Source organism: Salvelinus alpinus, chromosome 12 (assembly GCF_045679555.1).
Source record: "Salvelinus alpinus chromosome 12, SLU_Salpinus.1, whole genome shotgun sequence".
NCBI classification, from domain to species: domain Eukaryota; kingdom Metazoa; phylum Chordata; class Actinopteri; order Salmoniformes; family Salmonidae; genus Salvelinus; species Salvelinus alpinus.
The window spans coordinates 17,329,592-17,347,440 of NC_092097.1; the positions used below are offsets into that span (position 1 = coordinate 17,329,592).

The 17,849-nt window shown below is 42.7% G+C and overlaps 1 protein-coding gene across 1 annotated transcript in view; it reads left to right on the forward strand.

The window, feature by feature from the left end:
- Positions 1 to 3,778, forward strand: part of LOC139535628 (chemokine-like protein TAFA-4) — a 52,608-nt gene extending 48,830 nt beyond the window's left edge. The window contains exons 5-6 of the mRNA XM_071335230.1: positions 165 to 289; positions 2,581 to 3,778. Coding sequence (XP_071191331.1) covers positions 165 to 289; positions 2,581 to 2,592 — 137 coding nt within the window. The 3' untranslated portion in view covers positions 2,593 to 3,778. The remainder of the gene's footprint in view (positions 1 to 164; positions 290 to 2,580) is intronic.
- The last annotated feature ends 14,071 nt before the right edge of the window (positions 3,779 to 17,849 follow it).

Here is a 17,849-nt window from a genome sequence, read left to right on the forward strand (position 1 = left end):
TGAGCCAATCTACTCCTACTTCCAGATTACTCTTCTCTCTATAGAATCTATTCTCTCCATACTGACCATGGCAGTTTGCTTCTGCACATTGTTCTGCCCTGTACTGTCCACCCTCTCAGTATCAGGTCTCAGGTGCTCTCTCTCTCCTGCCCCCTCTTCTCCAGCCTCCATCGTGATTCAGAAGTGGTGGTGTCAGATGAACCCCTGCATGGAGGGAGAGGAATGTAAGGTGCTCCCTGACCTCACCGGCTGGTCCTGCAACACTGGAAACAAAGTCAAAACCACCAAGGTGAGAGGACAGGGTCCTTTTCCACTCTCTCTCTGTGTGTGTGTGTGTGTGTGTGTGTGTGTGTGTGTGTGTGTGTGTGTGTGTGTGTGTGTGTGTGTGTGTGTGTGTGTGTGTGTGTGTGTGTGTGTGTGTGTGTGTGTGTGTGTGTGAGAGAGAGTAGTGGGCGAGAGAGAGAGCGAGAGAGAGAGAGAGAGAGATGTTCCTTGGCTTGTCACAATTTTTTCCCTTGGTGATACTGAAGAATACTTGAGCTTCTATGATTATTAATTAGCAATTAATCAATACAGTCTTTGATAATGACAAAATAAAAATAATGACAAAATAATATTCTTTCATGAATCAATATGCAATCTGAATACATCAACAAAAGAAAATATCCTATCAGTATTTACAGCAGAACGTGTCCCATGAGGAACCCATGAAGTCCACACAGTACTTAGGAAAAGCCTGCTAGTTCTATCACATTCTCCAGCTTGAGTAACGTTTGATGTCAATTAAATTGACAACCTTTCTCCCATACAGCATCTTGTCTCAACTCAAGTCTCGTAAACACACTTTTAAGATGAGGAAGCTTACACTTACTTGTTTTCATATTTTAGAAGACAGAAAAGATGGGACAGAAGTTTAGGTACAGTAGTGTATTAGGATAATCCTCTAAGTACAGGATGGTTTGATCAGAAATAGCCAATAAAGTCCCAATGTATGTGTCACGAACCGGCTCAAAGCCCATAACAAAAGGGAGACAACGTGGAGATAAGGAATAACAAAATATATTTATTAACTAAGTACAATATACAATGGTGTGTGTAATCAGTAATCAGTAGTGTAAGTGAGTGTTTTGCATGCATGAATGTGATAATGCAGGGTGTTGAAAGGTGCCAAAGCAGACAACCAAAAAACCACCAAGATACACAACAAAATCTGTAAAGGTGTCTGCATGGAGAGAGTCTCCTCCATGAATGGAGAAGTGGTGTATTTATCCTATGACACAGCGGGCCCAGGTGTTTCCCATGTAGCTGACGACCCTCCCAACTCCGCCCACCGGCATCCTAATAAGGAAACAAGAACAAAGAGAGAATATGGCAGACAGAGTGGGAGGGTCGTCACATATGTGACATAAATGGGAAGTTCATGGAAGAAAAGAGCCAATCATCTGTGGAGCCCCAAGTGAGCAATGTTTGCAAAGATCTGGAAAGAGGGATGGAAAATGAATGCCATAGAAAACACAAAGCTGCACATAATGTAGGTACAGACTGTAACAGTAAACCAGACAAGCAGTATGATAATCACTGTTGTTTATATGAGATACATATATTTTAATGAAAGCCCTTCACCTCCTTTCTACAGTAATATTTTGATGTGTGGAAGTTAATTTGCGGGACCGACTGATGGACAGGGGTGTGGGTGTGTGTATTGTCGGATGGAGCAGGTGTGGTTTACTCACAGGTGAAATATAAAAAGAAAAACAGTTGTAGGGAGCACACAGGCACCGTAAGAGTAATTACTCAGAGACGGAATAACAGCAGAACATCTGTCGCATTCATTAGAAAGCATTATGGCTAGGGGATCCATGGAGGCTTTCAAATTAAGTCCTAATTATATTGGTGAGGGGGATATACGGAAGGATGAATGGTCGCAAAGAGACTGCCGTTAGAATTAATAACCCTGGGTCTCTGAACAACTGAAAGACTGATATGTGAAGTCATCACCATCCTCTATCGCTTTTTCTCTCCCTCTTTGACTGTCTAGCTAATCAGCTGTTGAGGGAGGGTGAGGGAGCGAGGGGGAACCGTGCTTCATCAACGGACATGAATTCTGCATTTGCTCAGTGTGAAACAGGAGCACAGCTATTAGGAGACGTGGTGGCAGATGTCTCAGGAGATTGCTGCAACGAAACCGACTCCACGGCAACTGTTCCTTCCAGCGACTCGTTCCCTCTCCCCATCTCCGTCTGTCTATCTGTGACCTTCTTTCTGTCCCTCTCTATCTATCTCCGTGTTTGATGTGAATGTGTGACGCGAACTCTCTTTCTTTGTCTGTCTGTCTGTCTGTCTCACTCCCACGCTGCAGGGGTGTAGATGCCTGATGGCCCTGTAGAATGAAGGTTATCACTAACACAGTGGGAAAACACAGGTTCATAGACGTCAGTTCCCTCTACCATCATTGGAGGGGGGCTGCGGGAGGTTTTATTTCGTAGATGTGCACGCTGTGTCATTTGCTAAGTCCCTCAAAGATAATTGTATCACTGGCTCAACTCTCTGATCTTCTGTTCTTTGCTTTCTCTCTCGTAGGTCACACGATAGCAAGAGAATCACTGAGCAGCGACATCACCAAGTCTCTCTAACGTTAACTCCATATGTAAAGAAAGGACAGCACTCATATCTGAGACACTTAGACTGCCGACTGGCGGAAGACTGTCAGTCATCCCATAATACCAAGCTGTGACAAAAACTAAAGAACATATAAAAAAAAAGACTCTCTGATGGACCGAGACACCGAGGTCCAGTGTCAAATGTAATGGCCAAAACTGCTATGGACTATAGACTTTATAGAAACAAAGGGTGTATACTTTTATGGTCGATAAAGACTACGTCTGAATACTTTTGAGGAGCATCTGAAGACATTCGCCTGTTAATAGACAAATAGGGAGATCCAAAGAGGTGGTTTTGACCAGTGGCTGAGGAGGACGTGTAATCGATGGCTGATTTGACGAAGCATTTGTGGATGTGTTGGCACCAGAGCCACAGACAGTGTGTCAGTGTATGTTTCTATGGCTCTTGGACTGGATCCTGAACTACTCTGATTATAGAGTGTCGCTGCTCTATCAGGATGACTTTCTATTCATGAGCACGGAGGGGGAAGAATATATCACTCGTGAATCGCAAATTATTGTCAAATTACTCTTGTGGGTCAACTCATTACCATGGAGATGTTTTGATTATTTTAACAGTTCTAATTAGGGTTGCTAAGAAGGATCATAACAACATATAACAATTAAATGTAAGATCTTTGCACTAGTAGAAGACCGTTTTAGGAATGTTTTGTTTTTCTAATTATTTCTCGTCTTTTGCTGGTGATGTCACATTAAATGAAAGAGAGGAAGATATTTTTTAAGAGTTTTGCCTCTGATGCTGTAAAGATGACACAGCCTTTCTCTCTGGTATAGTTGCAGGTTATTACAAGTTAATCCATGGCTCAGACTAAAGGGATAGTTCCCTTTGAACATATTTAACTATATACTCTGATTCATTGATAACAAGCAAGTAATCTGGACATCATTTGGTCGGACACTGACTCTCTAGATCTACAGGTTACTTTCTAGTTTTCCATAAAATAAGGTAAATGTGTCATTTGTGGGAACTAATCCTTTAAAGAGTCTTAAATACTGCTTGTCACTAACTATGGACTGTCCAGAAAGCTGAAAGTCGATACCTGTGACATCTCTAATGTAAACTGTAAAATAGAGCACCCATAAACCATTAAAACATGGTTCTGCTTGTGTCGTGTTTCAGTCTGACAAGGAAATAACATGTTTTTAATCTCTAACTAATCCTTTTCTCCATCCATTTTTTTAAACAATATTTTTGGCAATGCTCTATTTTTACAGGCCGCTGTTCGCTTGCATTTTCATCCAAAATGTTTACCCTCTCCATCGATCTTCTCAAATCCCCCCCATCTCTTTCTCTCCATCTCTCTCCCTCTCTCTTTTTGGTCAGACACGGGGCCAGGCCTGTGATGGCTGCCCTTCTCAAAGTGAGAGGAGAGGCCCTTCAGACTGGCTGCTTTGAGAGCTATGATAAATCTATTTGAGCTGTTGCGTTTCCAGAACTGAGCCATGGGCCAGAGGGAGCTGGGGACAGCAGGGCTAGTGGCAGCTCCACTCTCTCATTACCCAGGCCTGGATCGCACTAGCCCTCTCCCGGGAACACTGACTTGTATTTTTAGGTTCTACTGTATAAGGGGCCTTATTGTCACAATGCCACACTCTGTCCCCCTGCTCTCAACTCCAATGGTCCATTTAAATTCCACACATGTGCCTGCAGACACACACACACACACACACACACACACACACACACACACACACACACACACACACACACACACACACACACACACACACACACACACACACACACACACACACACACACACAAATATTCATACATACAGAAAAACATATATTGTATCGTAATATATAGTACTAAACACAATTTGAAGAGAGTGTAGATTGTTTGTACTCTTAAGGTCTTGTGTTTGCTGTGCAAAATTAAGCCAGAGAATGCCTCTCTTTCTCTCCCTCCTCCCCCTCATTCTCTCTCTCTTCCTTTGCTCATCTTCCTGCTCCCTGGAGGGATGTTTACTGGGCTGTGGGCTGTAGAAGAGCCAGGTGCCTGGGTCCGTCCTACACTGCTCTCTGCTACCTGGTGGCAGGGGCCTGACACTGCAGCTCCAATCAGACTTGGAGAGGGAGAGATGAGACCTGTCTGACGACTGTCATAGGCAGCCCATCTCAGGTCACTATTATTTCACTGGGAAACTGCACAGCACACCATGTATACAATTACCACTGCTGTGGAACAGAGACACCTCTGCAGCAAATAGAGGAACTCTGCCCTAGGCAACAGCCAACACCTGAACACAACCCTTTGCAGGATGCATTGGCCCCATTCAATAACCTTTACACATCCAGGTGGGTTATTGAGAGTCACCTCTCTTTTACTGAATGGTTTTAATACAGTGGGAAACCATGATAAGACATTAGAGAGAGAGAGAGAGAGAGAGAGAGAGAGAGAGAGAGAGAGAGAGAGAGAGAGAGAGAGAGAGAGAGAGAGAGAGAGAGAGAGAGAGAGAGAGAGAGAGAGAGAGAGAGAGAGAGAGAGAGAGAGAGAGAGAGAGGGAGGAAAATTAGGATGGAGTGATGGAAGGAGAGAGTGGTAGAGAGGGGAAAGATATTGAAGTTAGTGAGAGGGACCGGAGGAGAATCATGAAGTGGGTGAGAAAGAGAGCAAGACTGTGAAGCGTATTTTAAGTATGCTGTTGTTTATGTTCCATGCTCAGTGGATCCCATGAGGCCACTTGCATTGGCAAACCGTGCACCCCCACTGGTCCATCATCACGCTCCCCGGCAATCACAACCTGAGGGGGGAAATCAACCCAGGAAGCACAGTTACTTTGGCTTTTCATTCATCTATTGTCAAGTCCAGTTTGTATTAGCTACCCTCCAGCCAAATTCTGGAAATGTTGGGCTTTTCCTGTTCAGTGAGAATGGTAATCTTCTGATGAGCAAGTGATTCTGTCATAAGCACTGAAATGTATGTGACTATTCAGCTCTGCTCTCTGTTATTGGAATATCATGGATGGAAACAGCTTGATATCTTTGAAACTACAAACCTATCTAGCATTTTACATGGTATAATGTAGGCACCAGTATCACAAGGAACTTAACTGTGAGCATGATTACATTCATTGTATGGACAAACAGACTTTGCAGAGTGATGTCCATTTTATTTACACCCACATTCCCAGTACATTCTTCATCGAGAATGGTGCATTTACATCATGTAATTACATTTCCTTGAGGGATATATGATAGTAGGACATGATCCTATTGGCTAACCACCCTGTTAGCCTTCAGGTGATGGTATGATCATTAATTGCATAAGTCACACTCTCTTAACCACCACAGAATCTATGTGAAAAGCACAACAACACAGGATATTTAAATTCAATCAAACGTTCCAAAATGCCAAACAATCAGGAGGTTTTATGATGAATTTGCATGGCGGTGGTGGCCGGCGAGGGAATGCTATTAACGCTGGAGTGACTGAGGATTCATTAAGTTCATCTCCCCTCGCTGTCTGCTCCCAGAACCTCTCGCTGCTGCGTCATCAAACTCTGTTATCTCTCCAAACCAAAGCAATTAGCAACTGGAGGCTCCATTGACCTGGGCCATTGTTGGAGCAGGCTGCTACATTAGCATGGCCAGAGCCTGGGAGCCTTGGCGCTGCCAGAAGAGGTGCCAATGTGACCAGCACCGATAAAGCGGAGCCCTGCAGTGGGCGTGTGTGCAGGAGCTACATGAATATTAACTGGGTACTGCCAGCGTGTCCAATAGGATTTAAGCAGTCAGAGAGGAATTTGTTGTCACAGTGTTGTTTGTGTGTGCCAGGGAGGGATACAGAGAATAAAACTAATTTGTAATTCAGATGGGGTATGATCAGGGTGTGTGAAGTGTGCATGGTGTGTGTGTGTGTGTGCATGGTGTGTGTGTGTGTGTGTGTGCATGGTGTGTGTGTGTGTGTTTGCATATGTGTTTGCATTCGTGTTCCAGTGTTGCATGTGTACGCTTATGATAGTGACTGTGAAAATGGTACATCTGTAAAATCACATCAATCACAGCACAACAGAGGTCACCACTATTTTCACTCACTGTTCTTTCAGGTTCGTGACAAGCGCTGTATTCAACATGCTGAGTTTCACCAGAGTGACAGCTTCAGAACATCGTAATGAAAACAGACAATGCCTCTTCAAGCCTTAGCAGTATGGTTTATGACAGACACGGTGAATTTAGAGTCAAAGAGTATGATAAGATCACTCTGCAAAATGTACTACGTTCATTTAAATGAGCTGCAAAGCACAGATCTACGGTACACAATAATGAACACAACTTATGTTTGCGTGCCAGTATGTCTGTTTCCACTTTGTATAGTCAGTGAATACAAATGTACTGTACATGACTTGCAGTTCACCACCTGTGAATCTAGCAGGCCTCTAATTTGTGGAAAGAGGATTTACTGTCATACTACATCATAGTCAAACAGCGTGTCACATGACATGAGAAAACACAAAAACAGGACAACCCAGGGCAATAATACAGATAAATAGCAAAAGAAACAGCCAGGAAAATGACTGCAGTTATTGCAAAATAGAGGTTTGCAAGCAAGCGTTTGAATGTTTTTACCGGTGACAACAACGCACAAGTAGCATGCATTATTCATAATTAATACCCAGTATGGCTGATTCCTCTTCCTTATTTACCAAATGAATGATTTTTTGGCGACGTCTCCACTCTATTGCATGGGGTGGAGAAAATACTTCTATTCAGGCAGTAGGTGAAATAGGCAGAGAGTGACTAGGCACATAATGTACATGTACCAACAAGTAAAAAACATTATTTGTTATTTCTTGGGAAACTGATGGAACATTTCTAGTCAGCAAAACTACAGTACGTATGGCTCATTCTGAGAGCATATTACTACTGTAGAATGTAGTGAACACACGTTATTGTAACCCCTGTTGTCTTCTAGTCTAATGTAATATAGTGTGGATTGGTATTCTGGTCAGTGTCAGTCACTTAAAACAAATCGAATGATATTTGTCACGTGCTTCGTAAACAACAGGTGTAAACTGTAACGATGTACGCTGAGAGTCGGGAAGCAAGTTCAGGGAGTGAGTGTTTTAATAAATAAATGCAACATAAAACAAAACAAGAAACACGAACAACACACAGACTCGACACTGGAACAGAAACAATAACGCCTGGGGAAGGTAATCAGGGAGGTGATGGAGTCCAGGTGAGTCTGATGACGCACAGGTGCGTGTAACGATGGTTAAAGGTGTGCGCCATTACGAGCAGTCTGGTGATCTATAGGGAGCACACGTGACATAAACAGTGACATGCTTACTTACGGGCCCTTCCCAACATAAAATTGAAATAATAGAAAAATTATAACACCAGGAATAAATACACAATGAGTAATGATAACTTAGCTACAGACACGAGGTAGCAGTACCCAGTTGATGTGCAGGAATATGAGGTAATTGAGGTAGATGTACATATAGGTAGGGAAAAAGTGACTAGACAACAGGATAGATAATAAACAGTAATAGCAGCGTATGTGATGAGTCAAAAGAATGTCAATGCAGATAGTTAAATAGTTAACCAATAGCTACCTGAACTAACTATTTAGCAGTCATAGGTCTTGGGGGTAGAAGCTGTTCAGGGTCCTGTTGGTTCCAGACTTGGTGCATCGGTACCACTTGACGTGATCTAGCAGAGAGAACAGTCTATGACTTGGGTGGCTGGAATCTTTTAGGGCTTCCTCTGACACCGTCTGGTATAGAAGTCCTGGATGGCAGGGAGCCAGTGATGTACTGGGCCGTACGCTCTAACCCCGATGCTCTAGATCATGGGTGTCAAACTCTGGCCCGCGGGCCAAATTTGGCCCGCGGGGTAATTATATTTGGCCCGCGAGACAATACCAAATTACTACTAGAGCTGGCCCGCCGGTATTATACAGCGCATTCACCGCTAATACTACGAATCCCATAATGCTCTGCTGTTGTTTTCGCGCGCCAATCAGGACAGGACCCAGAAACGCCCTCTCTAGTCATAGCAACATAGACGCTACAACTGTCAGCGCGCTATCCCTTCCCAAAAATGGCAAAAAGAAAGGCAGAAAACAGGAGCTTTCTGGACAAGTGGGAGGCAGAATGTCTGTTTACATATGTAAAAGACAAACCTGTTTGTCTTGTTTGTGGAGTCAACGTGGCTGTAAGTAAGGAGTACAACGACGCTATGAAACGAAACACCATGACAAATACAAGGACCTGGACATGACTCAAAGGAGCCAGAAAGTAGAGGAGATGAAAAGAAGTTTGGTTTCACAACAGAATATGTTCAAAAAAGCCACATCACAAAGTGAGGCTGCTGTAAAGGCTAGTTATATAGTGGCAGCAGAGATCGCAAAATCAGCCCGGCCCTTTAATGAGGGAGAGTTCGTGAAAAAGATTAGATCAGTGTGCAATAATTAACGTTTTCTTTGTGCACTTTTTCTTGCTACAAGGCATGGGCTTGAATGGTTGATTGATTCATCATTTTATTTGTAAAATTATTAGCCAGTGGAAAAAGTTTAAAAAAGTTTATTTTGGTATTTAAATCAGAAGGCTGCAAATAGAAAAGAGGCATACGATTATTTAAATTTTATTTATTTAATAAATGAATGCCATTGATGTGTTTTTTCATTTGAAATTCGATTTTGCATGTCTCCACTATTAAATTATATATTGTATGGTAATAAGCGATGCTTGTTCCATATTCAATGTTAAAGCAAAACTTGTTTGGGTCCATATTAAAAGGTTAATTTGTTCAATGTTGGCCCGCGACTTTGTTCAGGTTTTAGATTTTGACCCACTGGGTATTTGAGTTTGACACCCCTGCTCTAGATGGTGCAGCTGTAGAACTTTATGAGGATCTGAGGGCCCATGCCGAATCTTTTCACCCTCCTGAGGTAGAAGAGGTGTTGTCGTACCTACTGTACGACTGTGCTGGTGTGTGTGGAACATGATAGATCATTAGGGACGTGGACACCAAGGAACTAGAAGTTGCTGACCCGCTCTACTACAGCCCCGTCGATGTGGATGAGGGTGTGCTCGGCCCTCCATTTCCTTTGTCTTGCTCACAGTGAGGGAGAGGTTGTTGTCCTGGCACAACACTGCCAGGTCTCTGACCTAATCTCTGTAGGATGTCTCATCATCATCGGTGATCAAGCCAACCACCGCCGTTTTGTCAGCAAACTTAATGATGGTGTGGGAGTCACGCAGTCGTCGGTTAATATGGAGTACAGGAGGGGATTAAGCACGCACCCTTGAGAGACCCCCGTGTTGAGGGTAAGCATGTGTTGTTGCCTAACCTTACCACCTGGGGTCGGCCCGTCAGGAAGTACAGGATCCAGTTGCAGAGGGAGGTGTTCAGTCCCAGAGTCCTGAGCTTAGTGATGAGCACCATGGTGTTGAACGCTGAGCTGTAGTCAATGAACACTATTCTCACACACAACTTAGAAAAAATGATGCTATCTAGAACCTTAAAGGGTTCTTCGGCTGTCCCCATATGATAATCCTTTGAATAAACCTTGTTGGTTTCTACAGAGGGTTCTCCATGGAACCTGAAAGACTTCTACCTGGAACAAAAAATGATTCTACCTGGAACTAAAAAAGGTTCTCCTATGGGGACAGCCGAAGAGAACCCTTTTGGAACCTTTTTTTCTAAGAGTGTAGGTGTTCCTCTTGTCCAAGTGGGAGAGGGCAGTGTGGAGTGCAATAGAGATCTTGTCTTCTGTGGATCTGTTGCGGCAGTACGCGAATTGGAGTGGGTCCAGGGTGTTTGGGATGATGGAGTTGAAGTGAGCCATGACCTTTCTTTCAAAGCATTTCATGGCTACAGATGTGAGTGCTACGGGGCGGTAGTCATTTAGACAGGGTGTTGTGGCAGGGCCAGTGAGCATGGCAGGCAGATGCAGCCCCCTTGCCCAGGCCCTGACCCCCCTGTCTGGCCCTCTCTCTGGCTCTATGGGCAGTGACTGGAACCCTGAACTTCCATCACAGAGTGCCTGCCCACCTCACTGCCTGACAGATGCCTTGTCAGGTGACCAGTCTGAAGAGGTGTATGTAGGGCAAAACAGGGCAGGACAGAACATGACAAATAACTGTGTAATAAACAGGGGCATGGTGGGGAGGGGGAATAGCAAGCAAATAAACATTTACAAATGGCCACACAATCCTTGTAATCAGGAGTGGTTCTACAAAACAGACAGGCTGAACAATTGACTGGCTGTAAGAGGATCTGGCTTTGGGGGATTTTGGAGCATTGATTCTGGCTGGGAGCAAGGCTTTCTCTCTGCTAGTGTTATCAAATGCTTCCCACCCTCTTTATCTTTCATTTCCGCCTTTATGACTCTCTCCAGTCCTACTTTTTGCTTCACTCACTCCATATCTTTGGGTCCTTTTCTGTACCTCTCTGTCTTCCACTGCTCTTCCTGGTCTCATTTGGTCTGATTTTCTGTCTGAAACTGTGTGGTTGCCACTATGCTCCAACTTGCCAGAATGGTAAATAGCAACAGCACACAGGAGAGAAAAACAAAGGAACAGATGGCGGTAAAGAGAGAGAGAGAGGGATGGAGAGATGAGGAGGGAGGGAGAGGTAGAGAGAGAGAGGCAGAGAAAGTGAGGAGGGAATGCTGGGGGAGACAGAACAGATACAAAGGGAGGGAGACAGACAGTTAAAGCAAACCCACTGTGCACACCACATCATTTCAACGTGGAGAATTGGGTCATATTTGGTAGATACTGTACATTGAGATTCCAACCTATTTTCACCCACTCAAAAAGACAGCCACAAGTTTGTTGAAGTTGATGGAATGTTCTGCATGACAGTCTCTCCCCACCAGGCACAAACTGGTTAAATCAACGTTGTTTGAACATAATTTGTCAATGTATTGTGACGTGGAGTCTATGTGGAAAATACATTGGATTTGAAAAAAAGTCATCAACATAAGCTGTTTAAATTTGAGGGTCACATTTAAACAATAGAATTATGTCTTCATGGTAACCAATGTTCAACATAGACAAACCTTGTAGAAAATATATACAATTTGTACCTTTGAAACAATGTAAGATATTCAACGTAATATCCACCATAAGCTGGGCAGCATGTCCTACTGGAAAGTTGATCTATCTACAGCTAGCTCTTTGCTCTCCCATTCAGGATTTTAACCTGCTGAGCTTTGATGTTTGCCACTGACACTACCAATGTGCTATCTTGAGAATGCTTATTTAGAAATCTCCGTTTATAGAGTCACTGTTTCTATCAAAGTCATTCCAAAGTCATTCCAAAGTGTAGGCTCAACAGAGCAAATGAAATGGAACCATACTTTGTCAATCATATGTCATGTAGCATTTGGGAAGTCATCAACAGCTATTGTTTCAATTCAGCCCAGGATTCAACTAAAAATAACAATGTGTATAGGCCAACGGTTTCAAGCTTTGGTTGATTTCAAATGGAATCTACAAGTTGATAATACATATGTTGGATTCACATCTCCAGCTCAACCAAAAATACAAGTTACAGAATAAGATCAAATCAAAACTGTATTTAAAGGGCATTAAAAGTTGGATTTGATTTGATTTAGTCCTGACTCCAACATATCAATTATTCATTTGTAGACAAACTGGAATTAAAGTCAGACTCAGTTGATATTTGGTTGTGTTGACAACCAAACACAACTCAATATCACTTTGCAATAGTGCATATAGTCTATTAACTTATCGGCAAGTTAACAAATAATACTGTATGTTGGATACCCTTCTCCAACTGAACCCAAAATATAAGTCAAAGAATAGGATGAGTCAGTGGCTCATATGGAACTATCCAAGCAGTAGATACATCTCCTTTAAATGTTGATATTTGGTTGTGTTGTCAACCAGGCAACAATTTAAAAAAATACTTTTGTAAGACAGTAAATAGCCTAATAGTTAAGGCTTACAAACAAATGTAACAGTATTTATTCAACCTTAAAATGAGTAACACATCCATGGCCATATTTTGAGGTTACTGTAACTATAAATGTCTTCTTGTGTAATCATAGAACACGTGCATGTTTAGGGTCGCAGGTCTGTGGAGATCTTCATAATTGCTATAATAATCTGCACAGAATCTCAAACGACATTGATCACTATTCCCATTTACTTTAATAATCTCAATTGCAATCCAAGTCATTTGGTTCTGCTATTAGATGAAGCACAGTGTGAACACATTAAGTTGATGTATAAATAAACAAAATGTAAGACATTGTATTCCCATTTGATCTTTGGTGTGCTTTTAGATGGCTGAAAGCGCAGTGATAACACATTTAGGTTACAACTAAACCAAAGATCTGACATAGATTTTCCATAGAAATGTGATTGTGCTTTTAGATGATTGAAAGCACAGTCATAACACTTTGGAAATTCAACAAACTTCTGGAATCTCATTGATCAACGTATTGACCAAATATTACCCAATTCTCCATGCTGAAATGGCGTGGTGTGACCAAACTCCTCTACTCAGGGATCGATGCAGTCTCTTCTCTCCAGATGTCACAACAAAGCAGCAACCACCTTGAGCATAACTATGGTCCTTTCTTTGGACCACCGTATCCCCATTAGCGTAGGTTTCCTGATTATACAGATACACTTGGCATGATGTCCCTGGGAGTCACGTGAAAGCTTTCCCCTGTGTACTGATGCCCTATGCCCAAAAACGCATTGATACAAACAGACTGTCACTCTGGGCTAAACTTGGCAAACCCTTTGAACTGTCCATCTGTCTGCTCTGGTCCATGACTAATCATATGAATTACTCTATTCCAAGAAGTGAACCAATACGGTATCATTTTTATTTATGCGTGATGTTTAACTTTTTAGCTGACAATAACCACTTTTGGGGATTTAGTTCGAAAATCATCAAATTCAGTTGGAAAGACGAGGATTGGCAAGGTACTTCAAGAAGGACCACAGTAGTCACAGAGGTGTGTGCGTAATATGGTTGTATGTGCGTGGGTTACATCATCCACCTAGCCTCATGGCCATCCCTCCTCTGTGTTGACACAAAAACGATGTATAAAGACTCAGAGGAAATGAGCTCAATAACATTGAAATGACTAGCATTCCACTATAGCCACTGGCACAGCTAAATCATTAGATGTTTTCTCTGGGTTGGACCCAATTATTCTCAGCATCCACTTCCAAACCAAATTGCATTATTGCAATTCTATCCCCTGTGTGACATAGAGGAGAAGGCGTGTGAAATAGAGAGAGAGGAGAGAGGAGAGGGGGAGGAAATTCTGTAGTGGCAACAAGAGGCAGTAAATGTCTTTATGTTGCCAGGGCCAGTCTTTAAAATGCTTTATTGATGGTGTTTTTATTGTAATGGATGTTTACATTTACCCCATGATTAACGCATTCTAAGTCTGTCTTTATTATACTACATGTCTCTCCAAGGCATGGTCTCGTGCCGTCTCTCTAATGCTGTCCTACCTCGTCACATTTTCATCTTCACCTCATCTTCAGCTGACGCAGGATGTCATCACACTATCTCTCTGAATGTGACAGGGCTGGTGATGGTGACTAGTGGAGATCATTGGTCTGGCCTGTGGATATGTGTTCTGCTAAAGAGGCCTACCTTCTACTCTAATTAGAGCTAGACATCATCACACAGCATCCTGTCAATACCACCAGCATCCATGACCAACAATACTTGCTACACTTAGATCCTAGACCTGTGAGTCACCACGCTGTCACCGTAATGTCACATAATCACTCTAAGGTTTTGTGGGCCAATGCCTGTACCACGATAGTATAAGATCGACTGTATGTTTCTGCCCACTCTTACTAAATTGTCCCATTAATAAATTCCAATCACAGTTGGTAATTCATGTAACCGAAAAAAGGAAGCAAAACTAAAAAGTTCCCTCTCTGTGTGAGTTGAGTGACGTTGGCTTTAATTAAGGGCCGCATCTGTGTGTGTTACCTTGGCTCTGCCCTGTTCCTGACGTCTGGCATGTGGGGTGGGCAGCGAGACCTTGGACCCAGATGTAATTAGACTTGGTAATGACTGTGGCCTGTTTACAGCGTAAGCCTCTGCTAATGATAAATGCAGCTGACTTATGGATTCCGGACTGCACTTCAAACATGACTTATGAAGTTCGGACTGCACTTCAGTCTGTGTGGCTAAGGTCCATATCAATTAGCCAACAAACAGTAACATATCATTCACTTACATCCTGGACGCCCTGCACACAAACATTTTCACCTAGAGGCATTTTCATTTTTAGACATATTACTCCGCAATAACGTTTGGAATCACTGAACTGAAGATCTTGTGGAAAATAGTGTAAATTGAAAGCAGCCTCTGTAGAATGCCCTTTCTTCAGCCTGGCCTCAAAGACTAGACATAATATAGTAAATGTACATTTGTGACCCTCCAACCCAAAGGTTGTGTGTATGAATCTCATCACAAACAAATTAGCATCTTTGCAGCTACTTACTACTTTTGTAGCTACTTTGCATCTAACCATATCCTTAACCCCCACCATAACTCTTAACCCTAACCCCTGTTGGAATCGGCTCAACTTTGAACATTGAGTTATTAAATAAATGATAGAGACAAAGCCTTGAATAGAAAGAGTTTGTAAAAAGCCAGAGGGCTTTGGAAAGTGTTTGATGGAGGAGAGGAGAGCGATGTGTTGATATAGGGAAGACAGATGGATATCTGTGGATTAGGTGAAGGAGGGGTTGAGGTCAGGAGGTGAGGGGTGAGGTCAGTTCCCCTTAAGGGAGTAATCAGGGTTGGTATCTGGTTACCTTCTTTCCTGTGGTGTAAAATGTAAGGATTGGAGAGAAAGGGGAGTGTCTTAAGTAGGATGCATATAAACTGTGATGTCTGAAATATTTAGCTGTCTGTTTACAGCTGTACAGAACCTTTGGGGAATGATTAAACTTGGTTAAAGCTTCTCTAGTATCCGTGAGTTACTTACTCTGAAAAATAAGAACCCAACACCCCTAACCCCAGTGCTTTATTTGTAAATTGGGAGGTGCCGGAACCCAAAGTGAGTGTGAGAGCAGGGTGACCTGGGTGGCTCTGGGAGGCTTTGAAGTGCAATTCGTAACATATCGTACAAAATGGATGACGGACATCCACAACTTAAAACATATCATACAAAATGTGACATAGCATAATAAATGGAGCGATTCAAATGTACGTTTACTGTGTAACGTCTATCCCTGAGCCTAGGTTGCTAGTGCGATTCACTTTTTCATTTTATAGACTTAACTTTACCAGACCATAATGTTGTATAAACTTTGGTTTAATGTATTTGTCTGAACTGTAATAAGCACTATATTTTCCTCATGGTTACATAGAAGTGTCCTCGTGACAATGCCCATAAATGAATGTGTATTTCCCTTGGCACTGTGCCTGGGAAGTGACATTCGTAAAAATGGTAGAGCAAGAAATAAGGAGAGAAAGAGACAGATGGATAAAGAGAAAGAGGGAAGAGAGCGAGTGGGGAAAGAGAGACAAACAGACATAATGTTTGTGAAAGAGAGAGAGAATGAGGAAGAGAGAGGAAGAGAGAGGAAGATAGAGAGAGAACGAGAGAAAAATATGAAGTAAGAGAGGAAGATAGAGAGGGAGAGATGAAGAGAGAGTAAGAGAGAGAGAGGGCATCCTCAGTCCGGCCTCAGCCAGACTTCTGGACACCTGCTCTGCTCTTCAGAATGCCAAGCTACCTGGAGGGGGCATTCTGGACAGACACACTCAGCAGTCAGTGGACCTATACCAACACACTGTATGCTGAGTCGCATGTTTCCCCTCCCTCCTTCCTGTCCTGCACCACACTCTGTCCCCTCATTACCGGCCAGAGTGGACAGAGTGCAAGGCATTAAGGGCAAGCTGCCTGATGATGTGACAGTAGAGGGGCAGCACTGGGCCTGCTGCTCCAGCTCCATCAGTACCTCGCCTTCTGTTCCTCTGCTGTATGACCTTTGACTGTCTTTAGGACTTACATGGCAAGGGCGTCTGTGCTACGTCACATTACGGTCCCGTCGGACCTGGGGTTACCTTGGCCGTGTGTGAGACATACATGCACGTCCCTGGACAAAGACAAACCCCAAGGCCAAATGTGAAAATGTATGAAGAGCGTTAGATATTTTATGATCCACAGAGAATCTTTGTGTACCCTCTGCTGATGGGCGACACCACGGGTTAGCAACCCTGTTCCTGGAGTGCTGCAGGTACTGCATGATTTATTTCCAACTAGGCACCACACCTGACCAACTGTCTGAGCTAATTGATCAGTTCAGTGACTACCTAAATTCAACACACCTGGGCCCGGCTTCCCCGAAAGCATCTTAAGGCTAAGTTCATTGTTAGTACCTTGGTAGGAGCATCGTTTAATCTACAAGCTGTTTCCCAAAACCATTGTTACTAAAGTAGCTCTTAAAAACGCTTGTTATTTAACGACTACCTCAGTCCAAGATGTTCATCTGTCTTTCTGGGACTGCACATAACTTCAGAATGAATGTGACCAGCTACACATACAAAGTTGCCAATTTCTTTGCAGTTGTTACTAACAAGCCAATGACATAAATCTGAGATGACTGTATTAAAATGTAAATACAGTATAGGCTACATAGACCTTTATATTTCAATGATATTGAAATCAATTTCATGTTAATTGAATTGAGTTTTATTTAGCTATTTGTACACTACTGTCTGTAATTTTTGCCTCAATTTATTTCATGATGTGTAATGTGGAAAGTGATGTGCCATGTTGATTTAGTGCATTATTATACGGTAAGTATTAGAATAAGCCACCTCAATATTTGTATCCATAGGTGATAATATCTCGTTGTCAGTATTGTGGAATAATTCTAATGTTATCGCTGATCCGATACATAGAGCAGAGCTGCCTTTCTTTCGATCCTATCAGTATCTCTCCGTGTGGTGTTTTGGGAAACGCATGTTACATCTCAGTCGTTCTAGGAACGATGTATTAAAACACTCGCAAGCCTAAGTTCCATTGCTATCGGGACACCGGGCCCAGGTCTTCCAGGTCGATTAAATAAAAATGGTTACACAGTAACTCAGTGATCCATTTAAAGAAGTTCTCAAATCTGACCCCAACATTCCAGCACAACAGAGTGACAGCTCACTTATCGTTGCCTCCCAATAAATGTTCTT